Source organism: Sphaeramia orbicularis, chromosome 4 (genome assembly GCF_902148855.1).
Source record: "Sphaeramia orbicularis chromosome 4, fSphaOr1.1, whole genome shotgun sequence".
NCBI classification, from domain to species: domain Eukaryota; kingdom Metazoa; phylum Chordata; class Actinopteri; order Kurtiformes; family Apogonidae; genus Sphaeramia; species Sphaeramia orbicularis.
Genome location: NC_043960.1, coordinates 19,485,326 through 19,506,453, shown reverse-complemented (window position 1 = coordinate 19,506,453; position 21,128 = coordinate 19,485,326). Strand labels below are relative to the sequence as shown.

At 36.1% G+C, this 21,128-nt stretch overlaps 1 protein-coding gene across 1 annotated transcript in view; it reads right to left on the bottom strand.

Annotated features, from left to right (window-relative positions):
* Window positions 1–21,128, bottom strand: part of adcy1a (adenylate cyclase 1a) — a 70,428-nt gene that overhangs the window by 16,121 nt on the left and 33,179 nt on the right. Inside the window, exons 8-14 of the mRNA XM_030131369.1 lie at window positions 18,152–18,307; window positions 13,912–14,106; window positions 10,671–10,768; window positions 10,402–10,486; window positions 6,733–6,822; window positions 748–1,022; window positions 539–665 (exon numbers count right to left, since the gene is read on the bottom strand). Coding sequence (XP_029987229.1) covers window positions 539–665; window positions 748–1,022; window positions 6,733–6,822; window positions 10,402–10,486; window positions 10,671–10,768; window positions 13,912–14,106; window positions 18,152–18,307 — 1,026 coding nt within the window. The remainder of the gene's footprint in view (window positions 1–538; window positions 666–747; window positions 1,023–6,732; window positions 6,823–10,401; window positions 10,487–10,670; window positions 10,769–13,911; window positions 14,107–18,151; window positions 18,308–21,128) is intronic.

Genomic DNA, 21,128 nt, shown 5'->3' with positions numbered 1-21,128 from the left:
GTTTTTCCATAATCGAATGGAATATTTTAACTGCATTTAAGGCCATATGTTCTCTAATTTGCAGTGAAATATATTTTAGTAATATTTGGGGGCTGACTTGTTGATAATGACTGCTAAAAACGCTGATGTCAGTGTTGGTGGATTTTGATTACTTGAACTACTCAGAAAAATATGATGTTTGATTATTATCATATCATGATCAGTTATTTGTAAAGAAATGCTTATTTCATACACAACCACACAGTGAATTATTAAACAGGTATACATTACATTTTATTCTTTTTGTTTTATGATAGACAGACCAGGTGTTGTGACTGCATCATGTAGTAGAAAATTATGAAATATGTGTTTCTGCACATTTTTTGTTGCTTTAAAAACTGTATTTTACATCCTTTTAATCCTCAATATACCAGTTATGTATTCCTCATAGACATTCATTCATGACATTCTTGGAGGAAACATTTGTTCCTTCTTTTTTCTTCACACATCACCTGTAAATATGTTTGGATATGCAAATGTCCTCTGCAGATTTACACACCTGAGTAGCCCAGAGATAGTCGAGCCGCAGCTTCAGATCTAGCTGTCGTGAATGCAGAGCCAGAGCTCCAGAAAACAACAAGACTGCCAAGACAGGATCATAACCTCTGGTGTGTAGAAACCCTCCACTGAAAGACAGACAAAATTAAATTTTCCTCTTTTTTTTTTTTTATTCATATCTGTACTACATTGGTCACAGTTCAGTCTTACCCCACTGCTTGGCGATAGCCACTGGTCTCCATGACGACAGAGTATGTGACAGAGAGGAGAAGGAGGAGGAGGATCTTGGGCAATGAGGAGACTCTAAGATAGGGGACGATGGTGAGGGTTCCAGCCACACAGGACAACAGGGCGTATGCCATATTTGGACATGCTTTGTCACTTGTTGTGACGTTACTGGGTCTGATCCCAAGAGCATCTGTGGTGCCGTCCTCTGCCGCGCGACTGGAGTTTGTTACAACTCTGCCCCAAGGAACACATCCCGCCTGGAGGAAGAGAAGATCCATGAGCATCTGCCTCTGTGACTGAGTGTTATGTAAGGGGAGGCCATTTCCTGTACTTTAACTGAGTAAAATATGCAGATTGTATTATCTGTTTTAAATCAGATTTACAATATATAATCTACTTGTCATGATTAAAGGTGGATTTAACCAACGTTATTAACACAAAAGTGTCTTAACTGAGAGAAGGAGGACTTTATTATCTCAGCTATAGAAAAAATCAGAGGTGGCAAATGTTCACACATTATTTTTTCCTGTAGAAGTACAAATATCTGTCTTAAAAATAACAGTTCATTCTTCATTTTAGTTAAAGTGAAAAAGTACAGGCTCTTAGATATACTTAAAGTATAAAATGAAAAAGTTATCCTTTGGAGGACATCTCTACTCATTGTTTAATTGATGCTCACATTAATATATGGTGAATACTAATAAATCATTATAACTTAACACTCGAATAAACAACACGCTGAAAATAATGAGTATTAACTTCACTCTAATTTGCAAATCAGTTGTCAGTGTCAGCAACAGAACAGAACTGAAACATCTTGAAATGGTTTTTGTCTTCTTAAGTTTGCACCAAAGGCAACAAAATTACCACATCAGTCCTGATGTCGAGAATAATGCTCTTTGATGTACAATAATAAACAATCCCTAAGTTCCTATCATAAGCATTGAATTTACGGTGTCGAGCCTCTTTTAGAAATATCAGGAGCGGAACGTAGATAATGTATGTGTTTAATTGTGGGGGCAAAAGTAAAAAAGTCGCTGAAAACTGTACCATATCCGCTGGGTGATTTGTTGGTTTATCTGTCTATAGAAAGATTACACCAAAACTAGAGAATTTATTTACTCCGTGTTCTATTATTCTACTTTGAAGCAAATATGCAAGTTATTAATTAGTGAAGAAACATAGGAAACACTTTGAGGATTTTGCTAATACATGGATACTGTCATTAATCCTGGTTTGTTCACTGTTCTCACTCATTTTAACTCAAACAAATCTGAAGTTGTGATTATTCTGGGTTTTGTGTTAGTGCACTTAAGCAATGGTTTCATTTTATTTTGCTTTGTCCTCTTCATGAGATCTGAATAGAGTTGACTTGACTCCTGCATTTTAAAACCATTGTGTGCAGCTGATACTTTGACTTCTTCAACGCCTCTTTTAGTAAAACGAAACATATATTGATTCTAATTTGATTTACATTACATTATGTAATGCTTAAAGATAGATTCAATCCATATTTCTAACAAACTTACGTAACTAAAAGCATGACTGTTTCACGCAGTGATTTATTTATAATTAGTCAAGTAACAGAAGGACCATTTCTAACGATATTTTGCTTTAGGGCTTGTAAAAACTAAAAAGTTCACAATGTTCAGAGTGTCTTGTATTATCACTCAGCTTGGACGGTGTATTAGTATAGTTGGAAAGCTGTAACAATACAAGTGCAAATGTTAGTAATTTATCACAGCAAATTTTGTGTATTTACTTCTTGGATGACCTCACGGAAGAAGCTACTGTTTGGGCGTTGTGTCCTGCCTCCTAGTGACCTGTACTTCCTGCAAGAGGAGAAACACTGAAAAAAGATGGTAATCTAAGAGAGGGCGGATGTGTATATGGAGTAGAGTTGCAACTCACTGAGCAGGCATTTCACAAATTATTCTCAGGAGAACGAACATCATCTATCAAGGCTGAATCAACCCTGAATTAGATATTGATTTTACCAAATGAATAAACATTAATATCACAACAGTTCTACCCATAGAGCATCATAATGTGTCTCATTTACCCATAAACACTTACACCCCCACAGCCACTTAGAGCAACATGAGGTCCTTGGGGACTCAAGGACACTTTAATTTGTGGACAGGAGAAAGGGATCAAACTGTCAACCTTTGTGAACAACCTGCTACAGCCTATTATGCACCAGTTGCATATATTTGTTCACTTAACCTTTGTGACAGTAAAGCAGAGTGACTTTAAAGAGAATTATCACTTTCATTGTTAAAACAAGGTTGAATTATTTAGCAAAATCAGTCCTTGAGTATATTTACCCATGCTCAAAGTTGAAACAAGTCAGTATCAGTGTTAAATATAAGTTGTTATACAGGTCTGTGCAAAAGTCTTAGGTTTGTTGATTTGTTGGTTTAGTAAAGTTCTAATGATCACACACATGTATTTCTCAGTCTCTGTATTAAAGGGGTCATATTTTGCTAAAACCACTTTTATTAGTCTTTGGTACATTTATTTGTATATTTAGACCCTAATAGTTCATAAAGTTTGAATTTGAACCCTCTAGGTGCTGCAAAGCTATCTTTATATTAATTACAGCAAAAATCAAGTGGATTTCTATAACTCATTTTAATTCCTGCTCATTTTGTTACGTTTTATAACTAGCTACGTCACGACATTTGCACATATAAGGTTAAGACATCCAACAAACTTTTCTCCGAATAGGCCATAACTGTTTGTCAGCAGCAGCGGTTGTAGTAAAAACTAAAAATATGTCCAAACTTCGAGCTGATTACCTAAAATGTTCAGTTGATGGTTGTATTAACGAACACAAATGGCTGAACGGGACAGAAAGCACGGTCAACAATCTGGAGGGGGTGGGGCTTGAAGTGGCTCATTTGCATTTTAAGGGCCAGCGCTCAAAATGACCTTTCTGGTGTCATTACTCAGAAATAGGGTTGAAGATGGACATGTGGAGTTGAATTAATGAAGAATTCAGACACAAGTACTGCATTTACAGTTTATGTAGACCACAGGGAATTGTTTTAAAATGCATAATTCCATTTTAAAAAAGCAAAATATCACTCCTTTAAGCTACAATCTGGATATAGGGTACATATGTACAACAGTAAAAACAATGGAAAAAACAAACCAAAGTGGTAGTATTTAATGTGATCTCCATTTATACTTAACATGTCTTTAACCCTGTTGTTCCAGCAATATTAGATTTATTGGATCAATTTATTGCCGTTTTATACCAGGTTTCATTCAACACGTCAGATGTTTGTAACTGTTTGTGCTGCTTCTTGTCATGGGGTCAGGGGTGACACTACATTGTGGTTTTAACCTTTAGAACCCATTTAGTTCAGTTTTTGTGAGTGTTTTAAGGATATGTACATGTTTATTGTATTGTTTTGTTGCATCAGAAGAAAAAACAGAAATAAATATGCGTGCTTAATCCAACCTGACAAAAACAAACATAGAGGTGGCCACAATACAGTAAAGCGGATCCAAATTCAGGTTAAACTGAAGTGTTGGTAATAAAATAATAGTAGAATAAAAGCCTTTACATTCCATTGGCATGAGAAATAAATGAGACACAAGTAACTGTGTTTATCAAAACTTCACAGCCTCCATACTATAGACCTTGTGTTGTATGTTGCTCTCTCTTCATGATGCAGTTTACATCTATGAAAGGTGTTGTATCACCAACTAAACCTAACTATAACAAGTCTAAACCATCCAACCTAATGCCTTCTGTCTCTATAAGGGAGCTGTTTCCCACAACTTGGTGACACCAGCTAATTTGCATTTAAAATATTTTAATGGGTACTTTACACTTGAGCAGTAAATGCTTTATTCTTTTGAGACTCAGCAGCACCATCTGCTCAGCGGTGATACGTCACCCTGCCGACTAATGTATTGCACAGACTTACAATCAGTGTAGCCTGCTGGATTAGCAAAGAAATGATGACATTGTGCTTTTTCAGCATTATATACTCTGTTATTTTTATTATTAGCCATAATACCAATATGAAAGAATGAATTAAGATTCAAAAGTAAGAAAAATAGCTGCACTGTCTGTCCGCTCATTCACATTCACCAATCATCAGTCTTTGTTAGCATGCAGAGTCTACACAGTATATGAGTTTTTACCATTTTAATGCCAAGGACACTCAATTACACAATATGGTCAAAGATGTCAAAATTAGCAGGTTAATGTTCTGATTGATTTAAAAAATTATTAGAAATTATGTATAGTCGTTTCAGCATTGATGAGCATCTTCTGTTAAAGCACTGTTAGTTAGTCACATGACACACCTGTGGAGAGGTAAGTGTGTCATGTGACTATCCTATACTAGTGCTATATATACCTGATCATGTGACAGGCTGGTCTGTTTTGATTAGCAGTTTGTATAGCATCACACAGAGTGAAAAAGGTCATTTTTTTTTCAAAATCTGAGCTGAATGCCTTGTTTTATGTTTCATATCTGCAGGACTATTGTGAACATTGTTGATTATCATTAAATTCATGTATTTAAGAAACGATTGCTGTTAAACTAATTTCCAATTTGACAGACCTCAGTGGCTTTGATATTGAGGTTGCACTTTAATATACAGGTCTGAGTTTTGTGCAGATCAGAAATATGTCTTGCTAACTGACAGTCAGTTGTAATGATCTTGATTGTTTTATTGTAACTTTGTTGTTTACGGGTGAAAATGCGTGTTTCAGCGTAAACAGATGCCATTAAGTAACAGGACATAAAATGTAAGCACACTTAGTCTTTACATTTAAATCTGTATTATCATGATCTTTGGTCTTAAGAAGAAAAATACAATTAAACATGATTAATTACAGTACATTGTACAATTAATTTGTTCCTGTTTTTTTTTAAATTAATTGACAGTTCTAGTTAGAATTCACATATCCTAGCAGCGTCATTTCTTTAGATTTACTGATCAGTCTGATCTCAGTCTTTTTGCACCCAGAGATTCTATTCAGATGTTTTGGTGCTAATCTATTTGGGGCTAAATAATACTATGCAGACTGCTTTGAGCCCGGAGGTTTTGATGATACCCCCTGGCATTAGAGTTGGACACATGGGACACATGTGAATGCCAAGTCTGAAAAGGGACAAACAAGCATGATCACCCCTGTACTAACTTCCTTACACTAGTTTACACTGACTTTAAACTGCTAATACTTATCTTTGACATGTTAAATTTCATTTCATTTTATTTATTCATTCCAATATAAGTGATGGAATTGTTTCTACATATCTGTCTGATTTATAGACAGTATGACTTACACGTCATACTAACATAAATCTATTCTCAAAAATGTTCTCTTTAAGTAAGTTTTTGGAAATATTTGATTTTTTAATACAGTTCTTAATCCCATTCATTATATGTTTATCATTTTAGCATTTTTACTCCACATGTGTTCATATCTGCTGGTTTCATTCTCATTTTATCTGCTGTCCATGGATTTATTTTTGTTTGTAAGGCAGTTTGTAACAGTATAAAATACAATCAAAGAATGAGAACATAAATAACTACTCAACTTAATATGTTAAACAGCAATCAGTGTATTTTCCTTAGAAAACAAGCAAAGAACACAATAATAGCATTTAAGCCTCTTTGAGTATCTAGAAAAGCACTATATAAACCGATGTATTATTATTATTATTGTTATTATTATTATTATTATTATTAATAATAATAATAATAATAATAATAATAATAATAATAACATAATTCGTATTTTAATCTTATTCCTCTTTTATCGCTTATACCTACCTGTTTTTTCATACATAAATGAATTTTATTGGCGTTGTAAAGTACTTTGGGTAACACTGATCTAGAGACAAGACATTTTAAATGAGTATAAATGCTATGAACAGTCTACAGCACTTTCTGATGTCACTAAATTTGACAAGTTGCACAGTTAAGGCCACTCACCACACAGGCTTGCGTAACAGAGTAGGTGAGCAGAACGAGGAAGACACACAGTACCGTTCGGATCTGGATGGTGAGGCAGCCCGGTTGGCACTGGAACAGGATAGAAGGAGCAGACAGTCGGTAAATGAAGCACCTGTCTCTATACCTCGATAACATTTTGGGCTCATCATTAAACAGGAGTGGAACTGAAATGGGAGCGTGATACTGCAAACGTCGTCACATTTGAACTTAAGATAAAAAATTGCAGCATCTACAGTTTTGTATTCCCATATAAACAACTGTATAATAAAACTGTAAAGGATGGTACATGTTATTGCTCCATCTGTTGTCTTTGGTTATTTGGATCAGAAAATTACAGTCCTGCTTCATCCAGTTACCGACTCATGAACGAGACCATGAGATACTTAAACTCATCTGATTGGGCAGAAATACATCCCTAACCCAGGCCAGGTAGTCCACAGAAAATATGTTGAGCAAAAATATTTTAAGTAAAAATCAAGTACTTAACAAACAAGTGGTGCCAGACACAACAAACCTTGCCCCTCACACGTAGCTTATTTTGGCATCAATCCAGCTGATGTCATCATGTCTATGCGTGTGGTGGTGTCAGCATATCAACTGCCTCTATATATGTGTCAAATTTGAAGTAAATTGAAACGAAATTGATGTTTTTATAGACATTTGACATTTCGCCCATCATAAGTAAATGGGAGAAGAAAAAAGATTTTAAAAATTCAAAAGAAATTTGAACTCTGACTTACTTCTCCCAAAATGTAATCACATCTATTCCGGGTCACTGGCAATCTATAAACCACATTTGGTATGAATTCAACCAATACTTTTACTGCAACAGATACTTGAAATTTTGCCCATTATAAGTAAATGGGAAAAAAAGATTTAAAAAATTCAATAAAAATTTCAACTTTGACCTATTTTTCTCAAATTGTAATGACATCCATTCTGTGTCACTGGCAATCTATATGTCAAATTTGGTAGGAATTCAACCAATAGTTTTGCTGTTAGAGACACATGAAATTTCGCCCATTATAAGTAAATCGGGAAAAAAAAAAGATTTTAAAAATTCATTAAAAATATCAACTTTGACCTACTGTTCCCAAAATGTAATGACATCTATTCTGGGTCACTGGCAATCTATAAACCCAATTTGGTATGAATTCAACCAATAGTTTTGCTGCTATAGTATTAAAAAACAAACAAACAAACTGAACCAAAAACAATACCCCTTGCCTCCCCTTTGGGGGGTGGGGTAATTATGCATTTGCTGTATCTGACCAGGTAAATGAAAATAGTCCTTTTGGTCATGAAACTTTAAGTGGAAATCAAATCACTGTGGTATTTTCATTTCTATAATTTCTATTTCTGGAAAATAGCTTTTATTTATCATTAGTCATATTACTGAAAATTATGGGTGAATCATAAATCTACAGGGCCTTACTATACACATCGCCTGTTACGATGAAAACAAAAACATATGGCAAACACGGCATGTTGTCAGGATCTCACAACTAATGTTTTAAGTAGCTATCATGTCTTATCAGGGGGAACTCAGCTCTCCACAGCCCCTGTAAAGTTCACACCCTTTACACAGGTGTGAACAGAGATGTGTCTCACCTGTCCATCTGTGTTTGGATCACCAAAACACATTTTAAAGCTGAGTGTAAACAGGGTGAGTGGGTATAACACTAACTAAGTACAGACCTCTGAATAGACCAAATATTCAGGATATTCCTGTGACAAATCCTGGCTCCAACCAGGACTATGAGTATTTAAACATTCACCTTATGGTTTGTATAATGGTGAGCATCTTTTTATTTCTAAATATCAATAAATTACATTGGTTTCTTCCTTATATCATACATACTCTATTGGAGGTAATTTTATCTGAATTTCAGGAGTAAGACCACACCTCAAACACTCCCCTTGCTGTCATATGCCTATAAATACCCGTCTGTCATGCACTCCTATTTGGTCTCACTTCCCCACCCTCCCTCTTTCAGGTTCAGGTTCAGGTTCAGGTTCAGGTTCAGATTCAGATTCAGATTCAGATTCAGGTTCAGGTTACTATATTCATATCTGTTTACCCGTGACATTTCTTAATACACAATAACACGTAACATGAGACATGAGTTGACTATAGAATGATACAGTAAAAGTGTTTTAAGTTCCACCAATCCATAGAAGGATGATTATGATAAAAGATTAAAAAAAATATATATATCTGGACTAAGGTTAAAAGAAGTTTGAAGAAGTTTAAAACCCAGTAAAAAAAGAAGTTTAAAACCCAATCAATACCTACATAAATACAAGATAAATTCATAAAGTAAATAAATAGGGGTGGCCATGGCTCAGGAGGTAGAGCCAATAACCAAAGGATTGGCAGTTGAAATCATCATTTAAAAGGAGGTTTGGAGGTTTCTATCCTCTGTACCTGCCTGATGTACAAGAATACCGAACTTGGCTTTGACTCACCAAGCAGACGACTACACCCTTTAAGTACATGGTCTAAGGATTTTCTCTGTTTTAATGTTAACTGACCCAACCATGACAGTTAAGACAATGATGAAATGGATTCAGTAAAACATAGTCATTATGGTTCAGTCAACATGAAAGTGTGTAAGTTTCCTTGTAATGAAATCACTCTCTTTAGGGGTTAACTGAACCCAGGTACTGCAACGAACCCTTGAAGAGGCCTTCCCCACACTGAAACCACTCAATCATCTCCTACTTCATCAGAATGGTCATCTTGATCATCATCATCATCATCATCATCATCATCACAAACATCCATTTGTATCTCTTATAAATTAACACTAATTTCATTCATTGAGGTTGTGGTCTTTGCTAGTGAATACCTGTTTATAGCAGTCACCTGTTGCTTGGTTAATGTAGTAAATTGCCATCTCTATGGAAAAGAAGCAAGCTTTTTGGGCAAATGCATGTTGTGAAGAGCTGCCCAATACCCAAAGCTAAAATTTCTTGCGATTATTTTGACCTACACGGCAATTGTGTGAGTCCAGAGTTTAGTAAAAATAGCAAATTTAGCCATATGACTATCCTTATGACACCAAATGTATCATAGTTGATACATGAGTTCTGAATCCCTCTACATGATCAGTGTGATATTTTTTTCCTGAATAACCAGATGTATACAATTAGATACATGCAATACATGGATAATCCACCAGGGGGGAGAAATTTGTTCACCAGAGGCCTTTCCAATGACACTACAGGATTAACATTAATAAGGAAAGAGGCAGAACTTGAAAATGAATTACCAATTTGTTACACATGTTTGTGTTATATTATGTTTTTGTTTGTTCAAAAATAATAATATTTGAGCGTTGAGACCCGATGTATCAAATATGATACAAAATCGAAACTCACACATAAAAATTGATATTTGAAAACAAAAATGTTTTGGTTGTTCAGACGGACCAATAAAGGCTCCAGTTTCAAAGAACTGGAATTTTCTGTCAATGATTAAATGGTTCAGGCTTTACAGGGCTAAATTAATTTTGTTGGGCCCATAAAAATAAATTCAAAATACATTCCAGCTGCTATCACAACCACACATGGTCATACTATAGTTTTCACAGTATTTAAATGAAGTGTTCAGCCCCGATGCTTGAAAAGGTCATGGAATCTTACCTGTACACTAGTGAGGTGTAGATACATGACGCAGGCCACGTGGAAACACACACACAGCACGAGCAGCAGCAGCACCAGCATCCCCCTGAGTGAGGAGGATGAGGAGGGTGAGGGGAAGGAGAGCGGAGAGTGAGAGGGGCTTTTCCAGTTTCCCTCTGACAGCACTGAACAGCTCTTTGTTTTTAATTGTCTCACTACACCTTAGCAAGATCGATCCAATTATGTTACAGCAGAAGACAAAGTAAGAATGTGGGGGAGTGCGTACGTACTGCGGGATCATTAGCAGATAGATAAGGCCAAACAGAGCAGCGAGGATCAGAGACAGAACCACCGCACTGATGAAATGGTCGTCATAAACCTGGTGATACTGAAACAAGAGGAAACAGACACACTCCGTCAACATCCAAATGTATTATCATCTATTACCATCCTTTAATTATCTGTTTCTTTGTCTATGTAGGAGAGAGCAGACATTAATCTTCGTAAATAAACAAAACTCCCACTCATATACTGACTGATTTACAGAGGAGAAGTTGCCAGGTTTTAACTTTAAAGGGGAAATATTATGCTTTTTGTTACATGCAAATTGACAAATTAAGGAAAAACCTGAATAAATGAATGTGGATGCTTCCAAAAAGCATAGTGCTACTGAGCAAAGAACAACACTTATTGCATTTATTCTTTTAAAGGAATATTATTGCATGCATTGCACATTTGTCAGTGAAAACAAGGTATTTTCCGATATGAAACTGACTGATGACAAAGATGTTCATTAAAGCTCAGAGTAAATTCAACAGTTATTTTATCGAAACAGAAAAAAACGGATGAAAAAATGAGATTTACAGCAAAATCAATTAATCCAATCGATGTTGCTGAAGATGACAGCCTTTCCATGTTCACTACAAACCTCTGAACATCCGAAAAACACACATTTGACCTCCTGATCTCTGCTCTGCTCCTCCTCCTCTCTGACTTTCTCTCTCCTTCTCTTCTCTTCTATTTATCCTTATCTTCAAATAGATGTTCTGATTTGACTTGTTCCCCGGAGTCTCTGTGCTTTATCGCTTCACAGGTTTTCCCAGGATCATCTCTGGACCTGCTACTGTGGTCCTGCCCTCTTCTGCCTTCATCGACATCACTCACTTATCCATATAGTTGTGATAGTAAATTAATAATAAACAAACAAACAAACAAACAAATAAATAAATAAATAATAAATGAATTGTATGGGATGGGATGAATAAAGTATCTATCTATCTATCTATCTGTCTGTCTGTCTGTCTGTCTGTCTGTCTAGTGTTTATTATATAGTTAGACGGATGGTAGTGGTTTTCATCATTTGTTGTAACAGTTACAGTAGTAGTACATCCACTGTTAATACATGTCCTTGCAGTTGCAGTATTAACAGTTATGGATATTTGTTCTAGCAATTGGTAATTATACTAGTACCAGCTGATCTACTTCTTGACAGTTCAAGTTCAGTTTGCTGTACATCCATTGCATCTATGTGCCTCCCCCTACTTCCCCCCTTCTTCCCCACTCCCCCAGTCTCTCACTCTCTCTCTCTCTCTCTCTCTCTCTCTCTCTCTCTTTTTCTCTTCCTTTACCCTCTCTCTTTAACCCCAACTGGTCAAGGCAGACGGCCATCCTCCAGGAGTCAGGGTCTGCTCGAGGTTTCTGCCTGTTAAAAGGAAGTTTTTCCTCACCACTGTCACCAGTCACAAGTGTTTGCTCCTGGAGGATTCTGTTGGGTTCTGTAAATTGGCTTGAGAGTCTGGTTTCGACCAGCTCTATATGTAAAGTGTCATGAGATAACTTTTGTTATGAGTTGGTGCTATACAAATAACATTTGATTGATAATTGATTGACATTTGATGCAGGTGTTTAGGTCATTTAGGGTTAAATAAAGATTATAAGAAACATTAACTCTTTAGAGGTTCTTCTTCTGTAAGACTAGTCTTATGCAAAGTCACTGTAGCACATGTTTTAATTCACTTCATAACAGCTAATGTGTGATATTACAATCACTACTGATCTAATATCACTAAGTAGGAAACAGTGGCCAGATACAGGGTGGGGAAGCAAAATTTACAATATTTTGAGGCAGGGATTGAAAGACAGTGTATGACCAATTAGTTTATTGAAAGTCATGAGAATTTATTTGCCACAAGAAAATTTACATAATAGAAAATGGTTTTATTCTATGTGTCCTCCTCCTTTCTCAATAACTGCCTTCACACGCTTCCTGAAACTTGCGCAAGTGTTCCTCAAATATTCGGGTGACAACTTCTCCCATTCTTCTTTAATAGTATCTTCCAGACTTTCTCGTAATAGTTTTGCTCATAGTCATTCTCTTCTTTACATTATAAACAGTCTTTATGGACACTCCAACTATTTTTGAAATCTCCTTTGGTGTGACGAGTGCATTCAGCAAATCACACACTCTTTGACGTTTGCTTTCCTGATTACTCATATGGGCAAAAGTTTCTGAAAAGGTATGGATAATAGTGTTAGGTATGATTATGACATCAATATATGTTTGGTTTCAAAACAACTGACGTAGTGCCTGCTGAGAAAAAACAACTAAATGTTCATTGTAAATTTTGCTTCCCCACCCTGTATGTATGTATGTATGTATATATATATATATATATATATATATATATATATATATATATATATGTATGTATATGTATGTGTATATATATATATATATATATATATATATATATATATATATATATATATATATTAAAAATGCTACTGTAAAACTACATATACAGTGATAAAAGTTTCTGCCCGTATCACTAGACTCCTTTATTTCTGAAGAATATGTGAAATTTGCTGCTGTTTGCATCTGATTTATTTTGGTTTGATGATCATGAAGCAGAAAAAAACCCCTTCTCACAGTTAAGGAATGAATGCCTGAACTTTGTAGACATCGATATGTCCTGAAATCTGTCAGTATCCTAATGAAAGGAGGCTTTAATTTGGAAGAAGATTCAATACTAATCTGCATCTTTGTGTGTTTCTGCTGTTGGTGTGGAAATGCATTAACTAAACAAGGGTTTTAATTCTCCTGCTACCAGATTGAATGTCTAGATTGCACACATATACTCAAACCCTTCCCTGTTCTGTGTCTCCTTTATGGCTCTACCCACGCACACATAGGAGAAAGATATCACGTGTGCTGCTCAGACATTCCCAAATCATTATCTGCACCCCCCCGTGAGAGGGTGGGTGGATTCCTCATACACACACACAGACATGAAAACACACACAGACATCACAGACAACAGGCGTGGGAGACAGGGAGAAAGGGGAGAAGGAGAATTAGAGACTGTGTGGGGAGTGTATGAGAGAAGAAGACAGAGGGGAGGGAGAAGATGCAGTCACGAAGCATGTTGCCTTTTGTTTAATGAGGAAAGTATGTATCTGTTACATTGGGAACCCTTTTGAAGTACAGACCCATATTCACAATCAGCTGTATGTGTGTGTGTTTGCTCTCACCCTGCGCTCCCTGTCTCTATTCCTGTAAAACAGGGTGATGTAGTTGAGGTCTGATGTCTCGGACTCGGTCTGCCGCGCTTCAATGAGCCGTCCGATGTAGCGGTTGACTCGTGTTCCCGGCGAGTGCTGCACGGCGGTGGCTGAGAAGGACGTCCGATTCCTCAGCTTCTCTGATGCAGTCCGCAGGGCTCTTCGCTGTCAGACACCACAAAGACAACACAATCTGTCTCTGCAGAGGCCGGCCTGTACGACGTGTTGAGGCTGACTGCTTCTCAGCTTGTGCATGTGAGTGTGGAGGCCGTGAGTGCGAAGTCATGCGGCCGCAAAAGACTTGAACTTTACAAACATCAATGGAAACTAAAAGACCAAAAGGTTGGTGGACGTGGTCCTGGAAGGCTTTAATCACTGCTGGTTTGGAGTATTGTCACTGTGCAGTTCTGATACTTCAATCTCCAAACTTAGGGCTTTTCCACCAAATTACCTGTGGTTCTGGAATTGGTTCTGTGCAGGGTTCCTAACCCCAGCCTTGGTGCCATCAAGTGAACAACTCATCCATTTCCACTAGTTTTGAGTGTAATCATTGTTAACTAAATTGCATAATAAATAGAGGCTGGTGCACTATGCCCAATGCATAATAATATGGCTACATATGACCCCCTCATCCTCCTCCACTTCATGACCCTCCTTTTTTAGGCTTGGTGATTACATTTTTTCAGTATTTTGTTACCTCTGCCAGGAGGTATTGTGATCGGTTTGCTTTGTGTGTTTGCGTGTTTGTTTGTTTGTTTGTTTGTTAGCAGGATAACTCAAAAAGTTATGGATGGATTTTCATGACATTTTCAGGAAATGTTGATACTGGCACAAGGAAGAAATGATTAAATTTTGGTGGTGATGGGGGCAGATCTGTCATGGCGGAGGTCTGCGCTCTCCGAGTGCTTTTCTTGTTTGTTCTTGGGTTCAAGTGAACCCTACATGCCTTTTCTGAGCCTTTCTAGTACTGTAGTTCTTGGTAGTTCTTCTCGGTTCAAATGGACCGGTTAAGATCTTTTGAAAACATTTTGTCTCTCATCCAAGAGACTTCTTCAGTTCTAATAACTGGTGGGGGAAACTGAACTTATAAACCTGCAGGAGGGGTGGTCTGTGTGTGTGTTACTCCCAACACCTCACTTACGACCCGAACATTTAAGTTGGGAGTAACACCCACACAGACCACTCCACTTATTTTAAATTTATATTACTTCTGTATTAAAGTTTATGTTGTTTTTAACTGCTTTATTGTAAAAGGTTGAACTCTAAAACAATGCATCGTATTCAATAAGATCATGTTTGTATCATCACTATCTTGTGAAAGCCATGCCCCTCTACAGAGTCAATTTGTAAATAAAACAATTTCAACGATAAAATATAGACGCAAGAGTTTCAGCTCAAAAGTTTGACTGCAGGGTAAATTAAATTATCAGCATTAAAAACATTGTTCATGAAGCATTTTCAAACTTTATGTAGGATGGAAATATATACAAATACACAAAATGCCTCTATAAGACAAATGTAATCAATATTAATTATAGAGCAAGTACCTATATCATCTATAAGAATGTAAAGAGTTGAGGATCATATTTGGATGAGCTACAGGTAACGATTATGAGTGATTTATGTCTATCTATCCTAGGTAACAAAATATTGCTTAAAACCCTTACAGTGGATATGCCTATGAAATTTTTTTAACAGTTGTCCTCAAATTGATTATCAAAATATTCTCTGAGACATTTTTCACTCCCTATTTGGCCATGAAGTGACTTCTTTTAAAAGTGCAAGTCCTAACCCATAGGATGAAAAATCAGATACTTCCTCTGCAGTCAAGAGGAAGCCTTTAATTTTTATTTTTGTTCTATTTTAGCCCATATGTGTTACAACTGCATTTTGGGTTTAAACCCCTCTGAGTGCATGAAATGCCTATTCTGTTTACAAAATCCAGCATAGAATAGAGCTACTTCCATAAGAAAATGACTCACTATTTTTCTTAAAGCACCACATATTATTTATAGTTTGCTATTATTAGAGATCATCTTGGAATATAAATAGATATATTACAAAATGTCACTTCTTTGAGCTATTTAAGGATCTGAAAGTTACAGACTAAGAATAGATTAAAATATTCTCCAAATTAGCATCTGGTTCTACAAAAGTAAATTAAACACAGCAGTTCTCTCACACGATCTGTCAGTCTCTCTGGAGGGTGAAATAAAGATCGTGATACAATTCTGTTCCCACGCTGTTCTGTTGCTACAGGTTCTGCATCCACCAGAACAAGAAACTTCATTTCATATTCATCCTTCAAATCTGAAGACATTTCTCCTAAAAAATACAAGTGGGGGAGAATATTCCACAGTTTCTGTGGTTTCAGCAACTTTCACCGAAGTAGGATCACCTAAAAATGAGAATATAAGCTCCAATGGTTGGTCAGTTATTTGATTAGTGGATAGAAATTACACTAATCGGCAGCTTTTTTGACAAATAATCAGTAAGTTACAGCCTCTTAAGGTGTTTTTGATCATTCCTGTTAATAACTTATATAGTTTCGCAATGAGTACTGATTGGTGATACGTAATTTGAAAGTAAATCCTTACATTTTTGCCTTTAATAAACAACAACTGTATTTTTCTGGTCTTGGTCTTAACTTGGTCTCAAACAATAAAAGTCATGGTCTGGTGTCAGTCTTAATCTATGATGGTTTTCATAATCCATTTTTTTCAGTTTAGATGGTTACAAGATCCTTCAAGATTCTTATCAAGGTTATACACATGAGTGTTTATAGGCAATGCTTGTAGACATGAACCTTTTTTTGTTCCACTTTTTCATTTAGTTCAAAGCATTTTTATCTATAGTCATATTAAATCTTAGAGTCTTAATACATAAAAAAAAGTCTTTCAGTGTTATTTTAGAAACAATGAGAGTTCATGTATAATGCTGGAAACTACTATTGTGAACAGGTAACACAAGTGAGTGGTAGGCCTACATGTAAACTACAGTGTTGATTCATATGACTTTTTTAGGCTATTGTAGCAGACGAATCATGGCTGTGGCTGATAACTAGCAGCCATAATGCAACCTCAGCAGAATCATCAAGCACTAATTTGAAAAGATCTTTAATATCCAATATGACCAGATAACATAATAAATATTGATGAGGTTGCCTGGCTGTTGTTTTATGACAAATTATGAACCTGTCAGAGCAGGAATTTACCAACAAAATGAAGGAAGATGAAGAAAATCTACACACGCATTAATGTTCTACTTTTCTATCTCATGAATTGCTTCCTTAAACCAACAATGTGCAGGACATGGAGCTGGAGAATTCATCTGTTAATAAATCTACCAGGACAGTTGTCCACATGTTTGCCTCTCAAAGGTGTTTCATTTAGGATGTTTTATTTTTTGGTTCATTCACTCATGCAATGTCATAAATCTATTATAAAAGTCCACTGTGTTACAATGGCAGGATTTTGGCTACTTGGATAATCATGTAACAATGTGGTTAATGCTATTAGAGCAGATGATATGAGGCTGTGGGTGATTACCAGCAGCCATAATGCAACCTCATCAGAATCATCAAGTACTAATGCCTGGCCGAGCTCACACAGTTGGGCGGATTACAGCTAGCAGGCTATTTCTGACAGCCGGAGCTTGTGATGCCATGACCAATCACCAAACACCAACAAACTGACTGTGAGACCAACCAACAGCGCTCGATCTGACTGACTCACTGCTGCGTCACCACAGTTTAAAAGCAAATGCACTGCCAGAGATAATAAGAGCTCACATGTTTGCACATCATATCAGTGAACATGTGCTCACACCAACACTAGCACTTACAGTAGACACTCATGCACTCAAAGGGATAAAGACTGGCGAGTGTACTCCATAAGTTCATAATATCTATCCCACTGGTTTACTTTTGAACAAGTAGTTGTAATGCAGGCATACTGTAGTACTTATGATGCTATGAAATCTAGAAATCCAGATTATCGTTTGTGTGTGTGCAGCAGCAGATTAGAAAATCCAAGCAGGATTTCATTTCATCACAAATGGACATACAAACCCCATTAAATAGATTTTTATTTACTATACAATCTGGAAATATAAGGTTTTTTTCTATATCTACCACTGTATACAGTATGGTCCATGTATGCACACAAGCGTAAAAGTGACCCTTTGACAAATGAATACAGATATTACATACCTTGTCGTCATCCTCGCAGGTCATGACGTTGGAAAAAGGGATCTCGGCCTTGAACATCTTCCTACAGTGCATGAGCTGCACCAGCAGGTAGCACACCGTCTTGAACTTCATCCTCTTGGCTGGTTTGATGTCTGACAGAATCAGACCAGGAAATATCTGAAAGGTTAAAAAAAGACAACTTGAGGAGGAAGGAGTTTTACTGAGGTATTTATATATATAAATGTTCATGGTACTAAGTAGAAATGAGATGTTTTTTTTTTTTTTACTATTATTATTCCTGAAGTGATCTCTGTCCTTCATACCTTCATAATGTAAGTCTAATCACTCGATCAATCCTCTGGATGTCACACACTGTTATGACACTAAAACCTACAACCAGGCTTTGTCAGATTAAAGCAGGAGGAAAGTGATGACGGGGATAAATAACATGACATCTGTTAACACAAGAGAGCATGACTTTTAAAGGGTTTGTGATAGCAAAGCATGCAATTGTGCTTTAAATCAACTTGTTTACATGATGTTCAAGAGTCTCCATTAAGGTAGATTCTATCCTCCTACATGGACACTAGGGCTTGATCGCCAGTATCTATTTAAAGCTCATTCATACTTTCCTATACCATAAATATATGCAAACCCTCTTTTGTATATAATGCTGCTCTTTCTCATCTGAACATGTAAAAAAGCTAATAGTGACCCTGTTAACTTCCTAAATCAGGCCCATAGACTTTCCTCACAAAGAGTCTCTGCAAAACATCTGCCACACAACATAATTTTAACACAGTTTAAATCATTTAAATCCACAGAAGTATAACATCTGGCTAATTTATCTTAGCCAGTTAGCACCTTCTTATCAACTTGAACAACCGAAGTTCATAAGAATGTGAGAATTGTTTACAATTGTGTTAGGTCTTACAAAGTGATGAGAAACTGATGAGGACGTAAGTAGAAGATATCTGACCAATGCATAACTGGATGAAAAACTTCAAACAGGGATTAAAATACCAATTACGTGGATGCTAACCAGGTGTGTGAAATTAGCATGCTAAACAACGGTTTACAGCTAGCTAGCATTTCAGTTCTGAAAGTAAAAATGATTAGATTATGATGTCTCAAAAGGTATTTTAATCCAAATGTTTTTACTGAGAAAAGTAATAGCATTTTAACCTAGCTATAGTTGTGCAAACAGGGTAGATAATACTTTTAATAGTTTGCCTACATTATGTTTTGGATTTTGCTATCTAACTAGTTCAGTAGCCTTTAGCAAAATCGACACTGCCGTTTTTTCACTTTACTTTTTTTTTTTTGTCTTGGTGGGATTATTTTTACCTGACTGGTGGCCGTTGGTGAGTCTTGAGATGACTTTAGAGATAAGGTAATGGTAAGTACTCAAATTAGTAAATAAATAGTAATTTTTTTTTTCAAATTCTTCTTTTTAACAGTATCTAAAAAATATCTTTCTGTATTAAGATAATGCAAGGCAAGTTTACGTTATAGCTTTTAAGTTAAGTTTACAGCAATGTTTTTAACAACTCCATATACCTTACATAAATGGAAACCAAAAAAGGAAAATAAAATAAAATAGCGTCAATCCTAGCTCCAAATTGAGGCCCTTCCTTAATGGTTAGGAGGATGGAGGACCCTGAAAATATAGCTTGGTGTTTTAGCTTCATGATAAAAATGATTTAACTTAGTAATTCTTTGCACTGCAATCCGCCTTTGTCTTAAAAATAACACATAAGTCCCTAAAGAGTATGAAAAGTGATTTGTTTTGTTTTTTTCCCCACACAGTTGTAAAAAGCTTTTCAGAGTCTGGACATTTCTAGAAAGTATTCATGTCTTCAGAGCAGTGGTGTGTATTTTAATGAACTTTTTCCACATTTTTTTTTTTTTTTTTTAATTAACCAATAGTTAAATGTCTAACTTCCATATGGTAGAAATGAGCTACTTTGGCCCCTCATAGATGGGTCCCCATTCTTTTAGCATAGAGTATTTGTCACATGAAACCTGGTCAACCGAAAATCCAGTAAATCTGAAAAGTTAAAAATGTAAAGATTTAATGTTTTTAAGACTTTTCATGGCAGAACAAAAAAGTAGACATAATACGAAAACAAGTACTGTATGTTTAGACATCTGATGTACGGAACATCTGTAACCTTCTGATCACTAGTAGGCAAAGTGATGTTAATTTTGATTATCATATTCCAGCAGGACCTGTCAGTGGGTTGGATTTATAAGCCTGCAAGTCAAGATGTAAACCTCGAAGTTAACGTGTTGGTAGCATCAAAAATGGCAAGTGTAGGAATCTGAGCAACTTCAACTTTGATAGTCACATCACTGGGTCACTAGGTGTTATGATCCATATGTTAAACAAGTAAGGTTTCTCCAATTTACACCTTCTGGATTCCGCTAAAGAAATTTTTCATAAGGAAATATTTGCTTCTCACAGCTGGAAAGGTGTGACTTACAGTATTAAATCTGGATTTAAGCATTTCATTGAGAACAAAACCTGTGGTTATTACATCAGTTCAGATGACTAACATGAAATGAGTTATATTCTCTATTTAAAATTCAGCACTCATTAGATTCAACTTTCAACCTCTCTGTTTGACCTTCATCTTCCAGTTAAGTCTTTGGAGACCAAATTTCTGCAAAATCTGAGGAAAATATATTCCATAATAACAGGAAAGAAAAGCATGACATGGCTTTTTTTTTAAAGATGAAAGCATGAATCTAATGTGCTTTGGTGGATTGTCTCATCCATGGAATTAAATTAGGTTTCAGTGGAGTTTTTACTGTTACCTGAATATAGTGTGTGTTTGCTTATGTGTGTGGCATGCCTCTTTGTGCATTGTTCTGAGGATTTTAAATGTTATGCATAGCTCTACTGCACATGTAAAGTTGGTGTAAAATAGTGGCATTAGACATGTGTATGGCTGCTTAACACATAGGTTGCTGTTTCTACATCAGCGGATTAACT